At 50.4% G+C, this 14,002-nt stretch overlaps 2 protein-coding genes across 2 annotated transcripts; both read right to left on the reverse strand.

The window, feature by feature from the left end:
• Positions 1–112: 112 nt before the first annotated feature.
• BDW70DRAFT_137680 (uncharacterized protein) lies at positions 113–1,857 on the reverse strand. The gene is made up of 2 exons (XM_073737081.1): positions 191–1,857; positions 113–139 (listed from the first exon to the last, which is right to left on the reverse strand). Exon 1 carries the CDS (start codon positions 1,421–1,423, stop codon positions 590–592), a length of 834 nt encoding a protein of 277 aa, XP_073595319.1. The 5' UTR covers positions 1,424–1,857; the 3' UTR covers positions 113–139; positions 191–589.
• Positions 1,858–10,330: 8,473 nt separating this feature from the next.
• On the reverse strand, positions 10,331–13,728 carry BDW70DRAFT_150839 (cryptococcal mannosyltransferase 1-domain-containing protein; the record flags this gene model as incomplete). The annotated part of the gene is made up of 4 exons (XM_073739218.1): positions 10,331–10,414; positions 10,463–10,807; positions 11,004–11,188; positions 12,201–13,728. 4 exons carry the CDS (start codon positions 13,726–13,728, stop codon positions 10,331–10,333), a joined length of 2,142 nt encoding a protein of 713 aa, XP_073595320.1.
• Positions 13,729–14,002: the final 274 nt, after the last annotated feature.

Raw genomic sequence — 14,002 nt, forward strand, 5'->3', positions numbered from 1 at the left:
GGAATATCGTATGATCTTTGCCACTAGCAGAGTACAAGGGTTGGAGAGATCACGTGAAGTCGTATTCTATAAAGTACAAGGACTGAAGTGACAGCTGGACGATTGGGTGCACCTTCAGACCCTGATTCTTCCTTTTACGGTAAATCGCAACATCTATGTTTAATTATTACGACGGCTGCTAACTTGATAGCCTTCTGTTCTATGGATTTGACGGTTTAGTTGAACTTGATGGATTCATTCAGTGAATAGACCAACGCTCCAAGTATACATAACGAGATTGATATCGGTATCGAGGTATCATAACATGATGGTTTTGTCCATCATATGCATGCTAGAATTCAGAGAGCCTCCCAATGACTGAGCATGTCATATGATCGTGAAAAAAAAAGAAGATAGTGAATGGGAAGTGTAGAAGATGAGGATATTGGCTCTGGACTCGAGTTCCCGGTCACTGGCCGGCTTGAAGAGAGCGTCGAGTGATGCGAGGAAAAGGTGTTATCGGCCGTGGTGCAAATGCTAAAAGATATAATATTAAAGGAGTAAGCAAACCGAGGAAAAGACGAAAAGCGGAGATGATCGAAGGCCGGCATCACCTCGCCAACCGCTTCCTCATCACCTCCTCCTGATTCTCCCTCATCCAAGGATACCAGACGCCCATCCACTCAACAACGCCAAACTGCGGCTTTCCCCCGTAGCCCGACGCCGAATCCGATGGAGGATGAGACAGAGCATGAGGCGCTTGACCAGAGACGAACTCGCCATCGCGCATGCGCCGCTGCTCCCTCAGTGTCGGACATTTCTTCTCCTTAATAAAGCGGTAGAATTTACATTGGATCCCCTGGAACCCTTTCCGCGGGCGCTCTGGGAACTGTCGGTTAAAGGACTCGCGGACTTCCTTCCACTCCTGGCCGAGGTCAACGCGCTGGTACCAGATGAAGTACATTTCTTCTTCTTCATACTTGGGGCGCGGTTGGCGGCGGCCTTCGCGGCCTCCTCCGCTGCCTGAGACCGAGGTGCCGTTGCTGTGGGAGTGGTGGCTGTGGTGGCCGTTCGAACTGGAGGTGCTGCTGGAGACTGAGGAGTAGCGGTCTCGGGAGTATGGTTCTGGCGAAGAGTTTGTTGAATGGTGGTATGAGGCGTATGGGTCACGATGATCCTGGATCTGGCTGTGACTGTGTTGGTAAGGGTTGTAATGATGGTGATGATTGCGGTGATGGTGTTGATTTTCAGAGCCGTGGAAATAGTGCGTTGGGCTCCGTGGATAGTAGGGCGGATATTGTGAGTGTGGTGTTAGAGGCCCAGAGCCAGCGCCATAGTGCATGCTCGGAAGTGAAATCGAGCCTGCTTTTTCTGCCTCCCCTTGTGGGTTGAGCAGGGAGTCAATAGCCATGCTGCGGCTTGGACGGGGAGAGAGTTCAGTCATGTTGGTCGGAAATCAATCAATCAATTAATGTTGCGTGCTGGTGGGAGGTGTCAATCCAGTGATGGGAAGCAGAACGGACGGGGAAAACGGGAGGAGGCGCGCTTAAGAGGCTCGCATCAGAAAACACCAACAGGCAGAGTCGATCAGGTTGGGGGTTTTGACGAGTTTAGGAGTCACAGTATCCATGCACCGTACCAAATCCCTGGAACTGCCTGGCCTGTCACAAACTGCGCTGAGAACCGCCCCTGTTCGCGTTTAGCGAATATCGTCCAAGCCGGATGCGCTGTGCTGCGGAGCGTCTGCGGCAACAGACAGGATAGGAAAGCGTGCTTTTTGGTTGATGAGCGTAGGTGCGTTGAAGTCGAAAACGGGGTGAGATGATGAGAACGAGAAATAAGACAGAGGCACACATAAATGCACTGTACCTCGTACTAGAGTTTCTCTCCCAGAGTACCAATGATAGAATGACAGAGCTCAGGACCGAAATCAGATTCCAAAAATGCAAAAATAAAATAAATAATAAATCCCAATTGATAATAAATCCAATTAATTAAATCATATTAAAATGATTTGCCTCCTCCTCCTCGGCACAGATACCGTTAGATCGGGTAAATTGATGGATACCTGTAATTTTCCCCCTCCAGCACAGTCTAGAGGAGCCTCAGTCAAATAAAGAAATTCGGTTGAAGAAGGTGATTGACGACATTAAACGGCGAGCATGACAAATACGCGTGCATACCCAATTTATTTGAAGTCTAGACTGCTGTCAATATGTACGTTCCTCCTCTAGGCATCGACAAGCTACAAGGTATGTTCAGGGGTGCGCATTCTCCCAGTTGAGAAAGGACAGTCACCTCACTCAACGGCCTAGCGGGCGGCTGCTAGGATATAAGCAGCTGTCGAGGACGAGAATCGCTGGCTCTGGCTCGACTGCGACTGCGGGAAGCGGCCGGCCCGGACAGTCCTGAAAGCAGTGCTGTCAGTACCAAGTCATACTCTGTATTATCTTGATTCTAAAGGTCTCAGGGTGAAGAACGGAAATAGTAAAACAGCTGAAAAGTGAGAATAACGAGTCGAATGGCAGTCAGGAGGGGTTGGAAACCAACAGATGGCCCCGCCCTGATTGGCCGCGGAAGCACGGTGGCTTTTACTAGGGTACCGTCCCCTCGGGACGGCCCAGCCAATGAGCAGCGGTCATGGTCGTAATGTGAGTGGGGCGCAGGGCAGGAGGAACAAATCTTCGGCCTCGCAGTCTTCACAACTGCAGGTCTGGGTCTCATGCCTGCAGGCTGGATGTCAATCTGCACGCTTGCCAACTCATCCTCGCGCAGTCTCTTCCAGAGAAACGCAGCCTGGCTGTATGTACATCATTTCGTCAGAGGCAGCCGGCGAATCACAGCGTTACTTTAACGTATGACAGGCTATATTAATATCATTCAAGAATCAAGATTGAAGCCGAGATCTGACAAATGCTCAACTCGGAAATAGCCCTCTCGCTGGCGTCTACGGATCAACTGACAGGACATGACACTATCCTCACACCTGCATATGGAGCGCACCCGTAGTCACGTCCCCAGCCAACGCAAAGTCAGAGTTTCAATTCCCGTCTGAAATCTCAGACGTATCACTATTTCTGTCTTCGTTTGTCGTTGCTTTCTGGGCTGCTTGCTGAGCTGCTTGCTGCAAGGACTGAGACGATTTGCCTCCGCAGTTCTGTGCTTATCTGCTTCCCCTGTTCGGTGTCGTGACCGCGTCATGGAACGCAGACTCAATCATCGAGACACAGACGCATACATCATTTCCACAGGCAGATTTGTCACGCTGACCAGATTCCTAAATGGGCCGAACTCAGTTCCCTCGTATCAGCCTGAAGATCGGTTCCTTTTTAGAATCCGAACAAAGAACACCCATTTTTAAATAAGGGTCGCAGATGCTTGCCGCGCAGAGCTTCGTCAGAAGAATCCAAGCCAAAACGGAGAAGTTGTGGGCCTGAGTTGCGGCACAGTCAAGGCGCGCAAGCGCAAGCTTTGGATCGCAAGTCACAACCCAACCCCACTGCCAGAGAAGGGTTCTCCTCGCTAGGCGCAGCTCCTGGTTGAAAATCGATTCTTTGGACGCTCCAAGCCTGCCACGGTGAGCTCCGAACGGATCCATCACAGTCCGTCACATCAGCGAAGCCGAGGTCAAGATACACTTATGAGGCGAAACCGTGAAAGGTCCCGAGTCAGGGTCGCATCTTCCCTAACCGCTGACGAGTCGCTGTCGCTGATCGCTGGTTTTGTCAGGCTGTCAGGCTTGACTGTTTGCTGTCAGATGTCATCCTCCGAGGAAACCTTACCCTGACCTGTCAGAGCTTGCACTGCGAGACATTATCGCCATCTATCGCCGGTAGTCTGTCGTGTAGATCGCAGGATTCATATTCTTCAAGCAGCTCCCTTCCCAGTCCGGTAAGGCGCTCCAGTCTATCGAGCAGCCAAGGATCACTCCCCCATAGCTCGGAAAACTGGAGTCAGAACCAAAGTCCCCCTACAAATCACGGCTAGCCTGGACCAGACCTTGGTTGTCGCTCCTGTCGCCAACGCAGACCCGCAGTCGATTTCAGTCACGTGAGTGTGGCATTGTTGAAGCTAGATGGCTGCGTCTAGCCACATTGCATCAGTTTAATTTCTGCAATGAGACATCTCCAAGACAGGTGTTCAGTCTAAAGCTCACTTTGGCTCGCCTGACCGCCACGTTAGCCCTGATGACTACTACCAGGCAAGGGCCGCTTGTGACTGAGATTCTGATAGACTGGTCGGTGGCATTGGGTGGGCCGACCGCGGTACGCATTCGGGCCTTCTCCGGAGTATCTCGAGACTCGGAATTCGGGCAGGTGTAGGATTCTCCGCCTGTCTCGTACTTCCGTCCTCCATCGAAATCGCTCTCCACCCCTTTCTTGGCTGAAGAATCTGTTTCTGTTTTTTTCTTCATCGAATTAATCAGAGTCAGCAGAATGGTTACATTTGTAGTTAGGGCAATCTCAGTCTTACACTCCTCTTACAGTTTCCTTACACTCCAATAACCCGTCTCGAATTAGGCAACCCAAAGCAGATCAGCTCCTGGTGATAGTCCCAGATCGACTTCCAGAACACTCGATTCGATCGGAGCATGCGGAGCCTTGGCTCAAGCCTGTGAGCTTCTCTGATTCTGACGGGCCCAGGCTGGGCCACAAATATACGAGGACCAATGGGGGGTGAACGGCCGGGGAGATCCCGCCATCACGGTCTGTCTCGCCTTCATTCTTATTCCAGTGCCGCAACGGTTCTGCAGCAGTCAATGACAGACTGTCTCAGCTTACATTCCAACGCCATCCGCATTTGCGCCTGCCATCTGCATGCTCGCGGCTTTGCGACCCTCCATATCGATAACTATTCAGCAAGGGGTCCGAGTAAGCGAGTTTCACTTGGATTCTCCATCAAGGATATTGCGCGGTGCCTGAACTAAGAATACTGTCTGACCCTTGACACCTGCTGTCGGTGAGCCAAGGGTTCGTGCCATGACTGCGCCTTGCTTTTCCTTCTCGTGAAGAACTCGAAGCCCTTGCGTTCTTAGCGGCTCCATCAAAGCTGTATATGTTTGCCGCATGAGACATTCCACCCTCGCTTCAAGTATGCAGTTATCCAGACTACATATCGCTTCAAGCTCAGGCAGTGGTCTTGCTCGATTGAGGCATTGTACGCTGTAAAGTACTTTCGTCAGTTCTGAATAACCTAGGCTATTCCAGCAGGTCTTTAGATACTCACGAAAAGTTCCACAGGACAAGCCTCGCCTATGGTCCAGGCTCTAGCAGTTGCTCCATAAGTACCCATCGTAATCCACATTCTGACTCTTTGGGAATCTTTGAGTAAGCCACTTCTCCGTCGCTGGTCTAATAGCTACTCCAGCTACTCGGTTATCATTTCCACCATCAGTTTTAACCCATTCTGCGGCCCCCACGAGCTCCGCACGAGCAAAGAAGCCAAGGATTATGGCATGCACTGCAGTCTGCAGCCTCCAACTGACCACAGTCCTAAACAGAACCTCTTCATCCTAGCCAGGCAGGGTAACACAGTATTCCAAATCAAGACCCATAACCTGGACATATGTCCTGTTATGCATTGGGTCACAGTTTCAACGCCTCGAACGAGTCCGAGGACAAGACCAGTAGGCAGACATAGGAATCTCTATCCAGTGTCCTTTTTCATTAATTAAACTAACTTTTTCCTGCGGGGACTATTGGAGGTGCCTGCTTCAATATTAATCCTGTGGTATTGCTAGTTTACCAATGTGCGGCGCCATGGCAGACCCAGGATCCGTCAATACGGCTTTGGGGGCCGTTCGGCACGTTCGTCACGGCGAGCGCCAGCCATGCAAATCCTTCTCGTGGCGTAGCGAGGCGACAACGTGACAATCGAGCCATTGAATATCGTTCCTGTCAGCCACTCGCAATTCAAGTATGCTAGTCAGCTCGTGGTACATTGGCAGTGGCTATGCGAGCGCAGGAAACCACCGTTTCGATGTTGGAGTACATGAGGCGCATCCCTGGCGTAAACTCTGAGACCAAGGGTCTCGAAAATGTATAGAATTTTCTTGCTGATAAGGATCCAACACGTCAGTGTCCCGATGGCAGTAGGACATTCCACGCAAGCCCCCCGCCTACGGAGCGCGAGACAAGATATGGCCAGGCTGTAGGTGCGACAAATAGTCGAAGGGACCTGCCAGACAATGCGCACAATGTGTTTGAGCCGACGGGCAATCGCCCACAACAATCTCAAGAGCCATGGGTTTGATTCTCATTTCAGGCTTCAAACTTCACTCTTCACGCCATATCATGTCATATCCAAGTGGACTGGGCCCTGCCGAATCCTCAGGCTTCAGCAGCTTCTATGTGAATTCTGAATGCGGCAGGTGCTGGCTTGGCGTGGCTGCTAAGGTTTCGGCCGGGGCTAAAGGGAACCATTGGTCTGTAAATTCATAATTCTATTTGATGCTTCGTTTATCGAATGGAGATTCTGAAACCGAATGACGAATTATTGGCCGATCACCCGGCTCAGAAGAAACGTTTCCGGGAATCGTCAAACTTTATCCTCGTCGAGTCCGCAAGTTTCCCCAAAGAACAGCCGCCAAACTGCGGAACAAGATTGATTTTCGGATTCTTGAAGCGCGGTTAGTCAGCATATATACCGATCAAGTTTGACAGACGGAGCGTCAATTCCGTTCCTGCCCTGTGCTCTCTCTGTTCCCTGGTTCTGCAATCAACTCAAGCGAACAAATGACAACTAACAAAAGTCTAAAAAAAGGCTCAAGGCTTATAGGATTGGTAGCTTGTCCAGCTTTAGCGGCAGAAGTCCGTTCAGCGTTTGTGCCTCGTTCCCAGTCCGCAGCTCAGCCCTCGTCGATCATCGTCAGCCCTCAGGGCAAATGATGCCTCCAACAACTCGACAGGGATATTGCGCTCTTGGGTCATGATTGCATCAGTCGGCCAGACGCGGAATGTGAGGAGATTGCCAGTGCAACAGCACGTCCGTTAATCTGCTTTGTTGGCCTGCCTGAGTATATGGTGCGTTTGCCTCGCACGGCACAGGCATCATACATACGGAGAGATATACCGATAGCCGTGTCAGGTGGAAACAAAATTTATGTGCTCCAGCACATTCCGTACCTATCTTTGACTAAGGACCAAAGACTTAAATTTTAATATCCTAAGCGCCGTTGGTTCTTCGCGCGTTGTGATTGGAGATCGGAATTCGTTAACACACTTGTCGTCTGAAATGTATAATTAGTCCCCCTACGGATCACGGATTACTCAGGTCGATAAGGCTATTATGGATTTGTATCCGTTTCCTGCATGGTGTCCGAGCCTGATATAGCACTTCCCTTAGTGACTTGGACGTCCAGAGTGGCACAACTAGTCGGGCTGTGCACACGGACTGCACAGCTTGTACTCAACGGCTCCTCTAACAAAGAGAGCCGTTGATCGGCGTTGGCAGTTACAAGCGGGTTTACATTGACTTTGTGACATCAAGGAGATGGTTTTTTCCTTGTATTCGTCGCGGAGGTGACTATTTAACCGAATCATCTTAATCATGAGGTTGGTTCAAGACAAGGAAACGGAATGGGGACCGGATACAGGTCGGACTTTCCACCTGAGTGTATCATAGATATGCGCGGCAGTAGACCAGAGACCTAGACCTCCGTGGAGATCGCCGTTGGCATTCGAATAGACCCGTACTCCGAAGTCGTCTCAGGGTGACCCAGTGAGGCATTATTATCTGTTTCGGAGATGAATCGCTGAGAATCGAATCTGTCAAGATCCGGTATTTCCATTGGCTCTTCTCCGGAAATATGTGGGCACTGAGCACGGGGCAATGAAATGAGAGCACGCAGATTAATCTCTGTCACGAAACAACAGGGATTAACCTGCTTTTGAGATAATTTAGCCTCTGATCGCCCTCAGAAACAAGTGCCGTCTCGTCACATCACCTCGTCCTCAGCTGGAGAGTTTCAACCTTTCTTGAGGCGTGACTCGTGGGGATCTAGCTTCAGCCTTGCAGCAATCCTACTCGCAGCTGGAGTGCCAAGGCAGCAGTCAAAACCGAACATTAACAAATAGCTCCTTCCTGATGAAGTTTAGTTACGTAACCGGAGGGTCTGAAGATTGACTAGTACTGTATAGCGTTAGCCAGGCCCAACGGAGACTATATGTGATGCCGCGATGCGGATCGCGGAGTGTGAAGAAATGTGGATGGCCTCCATCTTCATGAGCTTCGGCTTTCGAGGCTGCCTGAAAGCTCAAAAGATACGGCCTCGTTACTCCAAGTACAGCGAGGCAAGTGGAAGCCGTATTTCTGAAAACAGAAGAAGAAAATATCCCTCACGCAGTTGGGGGTGCCCCAAATTCGACTTACGGTGTACTAATGCCCAGTTATCACACCATCCAGACTGTCGGGTCCTGACTTTAGTCCTCTGTATTCTCGCTGCAGGCGAAGCGACGGCGCTGACGCTACCTCACCAGGAATTATACCCTCCAGCGATTCATCTCCGTTCTACGCTGTGATAGATTAATGAGGGGCGACCTAGCGGAGGCAAGAAAGTCCAGAGTTCTCAGCAATCAAGGTTCATACCCAGAGTCCATCAATCCGAGGTATTCCGAGTACCACGTCTCGGCCGCACCCATGGAACTTGATCGGCTCACTTTCTCGAAACACCGATAAGACAATACCTTCTGGAGAGCCCGGGGATCAGAAATAAATCTGGATGAAGGGGGTGGGTTGAAGAACCACATCTCGTGAGCTGCGGAAGTGGCACTGTGACGCTGCGATCCTTTGCTCTTTATCGGGGATCTCCGCTTGGTTCGAGCCTCCCCGCTCTCCACTTAAAAGTGGCCATAGTTGTCAGACTATTGCTGGCAGCTGTCCATTGCTGCCAGAATGGCCGCTTCATGTCCACGTCTATCGACAGCCGTCTTGCCCGGTGTATCAGGTAGCATTGCTTAGGTGTGCCAATCGTTAGTACCGGTTAGATCATCACAAGGGAAAAAACTGACGGTGCAGGAGCCTACACTTAGCGTGCCTAAGGCGTCTTCTTAGGTTGGACCTCATAACTCAGTGCCGGCTCTTTATTCCGACTGCTGCTGCTTACAAGCACGAGGAGACAGGGGCTCAGGCTAGCCCAGGAGTGAATATCCACAAAGGCGACGACCCACCCAATTCAGAAGGCTTCAACTTCAGGGCATAAGGAGCATGAACCTAGCTGACAGGATACCCTGATAGGTCTCCTTGCCTTGCTAGACAGGGAGCGCAAAGCTAGTATCGATGTCTTTCAGTGTCGTAAGGGAGGCTTGGAGACTGTAAATTCCTGGGGAAGACGTTGAAGGATATGAATACAGCCAAGCCCCTTGTCATACCAGGTTCGGTAACGTACGATACCATACCATATGCAACCTCATGGTCAACGTTGTCGCTTCATACCCTCGTCTTGGACTAATTAAAGGACTAGCAATGAGTGTATATCATGGGCTCTGAAGCCGCACCGCGCGGAATCGTTTTGTTCTGATAGCCTCGACGTATTTTGCATGTGTTCTCCGTTGATGAACGGAAATATATTTTATGGACAGGCCATAACCTTCACTTCAACTTACCTTTGCAGTGAGTGTCAATCATATTTTACCGCAGTAAAAGAGTAAAGAAATTACAGGAGCCATGAAGGTTCCTTGCAGCAGCAGAAATTCCACCCAAGCGAGGTGGAAATGTTATCCTATAATGGAACCTTCACTATTCGCCTGACAGCCTGTGGACCCTCGCAACCTTTGCCTGCAGAGCTCGAAGTCGATAAGAAAACAATATGAGAAACTGAAATCGCCAGCCTAAAGAGGTAAGGGACAGGGGTCCAGGTTGACCGGAGGCCTGAAAAAAAGGTAAGAAACGGAAGGGTTCGACTGCGAATTCTCTATTGGATGAGCCGTTGCATCATTTGAAGCAAAGGATTGCAGTATCCTCTGCGTTGTATGCAGGTCCTTATGAAGATGGTGTGAAGAAAGTAATGCTTGACTAGCTAGAGGGATGACTAGCTTGTTGCGTGGTCTCTTACTAAATGCTTTGGGCTGCACTGGAGGGAACTTCATTTTTACTAGCACCATAGATAAAAACTTAGATACAGAAAATTGTCTCTATATTACCTTGTATAGCTGATATCCGCGTTCCCCAACCTCAACAAAGCTCATAGTATTTTTCGAAGACATTGTTTGGTACGAATCACTTTTGGGACGACTAGTCGACGTAATACCCAGTAGTAACCTCACAACTATAGGCCCGAGCCAATCTGAAAACGTAGGGTCAGCCAGAATAACACAGAAACTCACGGGTCAGCCGCATAATGAACATTGCATTGCTAGTATTCCTCGACGCGTACCAAGGCAGCCCTAAAGCGAACGGCATCTCCAATTGAGCAGAAGCGGAAGCTAACAGAGCGAGCCTTTTTCGCAGGTTAGTAACCGTTGAGAATATGCCTGGTTTGACTCACACATCCGGGAACATAGCTATCAATAATTTTCTCAAGTCTGCGATCTGCCCCAGTAGCAAGCTTGACCAGCTCAGCCAGTGTCACATTAATATTCACGCCGACAGCACGGACAACACGAGTCGATCCAGCCGATAACGCCAGGGAAAGTTGGGAGCTGACCACGTCCACTTCCCGCCCCAGGTCGACGAAAACTGCAAGATTTCTCTCCTTACCAAGGTCGATACCGTTTGGGTGCTTGTCATAAAAGGATATGCACGCGGCAGCATCGCAAAACACCACATGAGCGTTGCCGCTCGGCGTGATAGAGACACTCTCGATCTGTCCGCCATGCACCAAGGACAAGACCTTGTCAGGTGTACGCCACGAAGGAGGAAGGTCTTTGATAATAACACGTCTGACCTGAGCGGCTATCGTAAAGCAATTGAGTGCGTTAGCACTGAGAGTACAAAGAAGGAAGAACGGGAGATGTACCGGGCCTAAAGCGAGCTTCCGGAGTGCCCCATGAGTTGAGGGTTGTTAAGTCCCCACGATCCTGCTCTACCTTTGGTTGATGTTCTCCGCTCATGGGAGTCAAGACACTGTTGCTGATAACGGAGGCTTGGTCGAGCGTAACGGTCTGATCTGCAACGACCTCGTTTGCCCCAGCATCTCCGTGAGCCTCGAAGCATCCTTGGACATCACCAGCTTCCTGCTCGAACTGGGAAGCCTCCTTTTTGATGGTGCACCCTCAGAAGGAGCAGGAGGTTTGCCGTATTCCTTTTCAAGTTTGAGAGAACGTAGCAGCCGCCATGAAGGCAGCTGTGTCATCAACATCAGCAACCCGAGTGACCATGGTTGTTTGATCCTTCGAGAGGATGTGCAGAGATGTGTTGTGGTAAGAAGAGGAAAAGAAAGGCGCAATGAAAGGAGAAGGGGAAGAATGATGAGAGAGGTTGTTCTCATCACTGGCAGCCTGTTATGTTGCGGATTATTGTGGTCAGTCTTGTTTCTGTCAAAGATTGAGCTTAAACAAAAAGGGCATCATGAGCAAAAAATCACCACTGAGAAGGAGATGTGAAAACGAACCTGAGAAAACTGCTGGGAAAGACCGTCATGAGTTTCCTTCCTGAGAGCGTGCTGGCTCTGCTCAAGACCGTGTGCAGATCTATTCGCGAAGGCTTCCACGACACTGGAGATGACGTCTGTGACATCCAACCTAGTGAGTTCGGTGAACCGCCTACCTAGAGCCATCAGGAAGAGACAAGCGCATGTAAAGGTCAAAATAAATCGGGAGAACGGTAGGAAAGAGGAGTGAACGTCCAGGAATAAGAGAGAGTACGAAGAAAAGCTCGCTACTGACTCTTACCCTCGGAAGGACTCATGGGTCAAAGTGAGACATTTGATGTAATTTGTCCTTTGATCAAGCGGGCAAAGGGTGTGAACTCATTTTCACTCAGCTTTGTCCATCATCTGTAGAGTGAGAAGACTCTGAATAGGAAGACAAGTAACACAAAGGGCAGCCCAGACAACCTGGACGAACGCATTCATCAGATTGTGTATGACCCGCCTAAGGGTTCAGTGTTTTGAGAGCCCAAGACTGGATATGTTCGTCTTCCAAGAATGCGTCCACTGCAAGGTCATGATAAAGGCTGTCATGATCAAAGATTTTAGATACAAATGTAGATTGGTATACATAGATTCTGTCCTCACTCAACTCCGCATTAGGTCGGGATTGGGATAGACTCCCAGCCTGCTTGACCCTCCTTGCGGTTCTCGACAATTACCTGAAGCCCCGGCCGTCCGCAGAAGCCATCATTGGACGCAATCCTTTTTTCTTCCTGGAATGAACCGCCTCCATCGTTGTTCCCATCCGGGATCCAGACGGTCTCTGTGACACGCTGACCAAGGACTTCAGTCCTCCGGGGATTGAAACGGGGTAAGCCAACCAGGGGGTTTAAGAATTTGTGAATAAAACTGTACAACCTTTCGGGTCGACGGGTCAGCCCTAGCCACGAGAGTGTACTGCTGTCGTATGCCACTCGCACAAATGGGTTCACGTAGATCCCCGTATCCGTAATCTCCTCAGGGTTGATCGGAACATCTTGAAGGTCTGCATGAATGAAACAGCATTCAGAACCTTCCCAGTATGCATCATCGGACGCACGAAACCGTAGGGTCTCGTTCCGTGCAGGGCCTGCTGTCTGGAATTGAAAATACTGAGCATCGAATGCAACCATCCCTCCCCAGCAACTGCGGACCCGAACAGAATCCGTTCCGGACAAAACATCCTTGCGACTCAGCCCATTGCCCGCATTAGAGAACCAGGGAAAGAAGGGCAGACCCATTCCATACCCCTGTAGGTCGCGCGTGGCGTAGGTATCATAGAATTTGAATGGGTTGATGAAGTCGACAGCACAGGCAGCGCGGTATTGGGCGATTCCGTTATCATCAACATGGGTGGAAAACAATAGCTGGAGCGCATCTATGGGGTCAAAAACAATGTCATTTAGATATAGTAGCTTATCGAATACAACCTCCGGGTGCGCGTCCAAGGGCCGTAAGGCCCTGTTCCTGACCTCGGCTAAATATTCTATACGTCGTATTCGTTTCGAGCCACCAGGAACGGTCACCGACGGCAAGCTGTCCAAGTCCAAATTGTCCTCGAAGACCATCGACTTATTGCAAGGCACCTGAGCTTCAAGGTCCAGCAGTGCGCCTGCGCCTGCTGGCCCGCTATCATTCTCGTAGATGCTTAAGAACACATTCTTCTCGCCGAGCAGATCAATCAGCCTGAGGACATCCTTCCCCCACTGTCCGCCCGCTATGTCGCCGCCGCGGTCGTATAGGCTAGCTGCAATGAAAATCTTTTCGTTGCGAGGATTGCCCCGACCAGGAGCAGTCGAGTTGTTGACAGCGTCTCGGAGAGCATCATAATGCGGCGGCGGCCGAGAGTATGATGGGAAAAACGCTGTTGCTAAGAGAACGAGGGCGAATAAGGCACCGAAGAAGCTCTGGAGGTAGAAGCATACGCGGCGACTCAAGCAACGGCGGTGGCAATTCGACCGTCTCGAAGCTCTTGTGAAAGGTTTGGAGGGAATCAGGCGACGGTATCCGGAGGCATTCGAGCCGAATATACGCGATATTAAAGGTGCCCGATGGAGTAGCTTGCTGCGGCTAGGTATCGATTGTGACTCGAAATCGGCTTCGTCAAGGTTGAAAGTGCCTTGAGAGTCGATGGAGGAGCGCAAATCTAACTCGTACTCATCTGGGTGAAGAAGTCGGGACATGGCCGCTATACGATGCTCGTCACAGTCAAAGGTGGAAAAAACTGCTTGGAAAGGGCACCCATTCCTCAGGCCTGGCGAGTCATTGCACAGATAACAATATGTACTTTGAGTAGTCGAAATCCAAGCAACAAGGTTTCAGATAAGACTGCCGATATTATCACGCGAGCGCGGTCTCTGTTTCAAGCTCCTCCTTTCTGGATCGCGACGACGTGGATTATGTCAGCCAGATAGCCCCAGGAACAGCGGGCACTGGCGCCCGTGTGTACATTCGTAG

Source organism: Aspergillus foveolatus (genome assembly GCF_047715535.1).
Source record: "Aspergillus foveolatus strain CBS 279.81 unplaced genomic scaffold BDW70scaffold_29, whole genome shotgun sequence".
Classification (NCBI taxonomy): domain Eukaryota; kingdom Fungi; phylum Ascomycota; class Eurotiomycetes; order Eurotiales; family Aspergillaceae; genus Aspergillus; species Aspergillus foveolatus.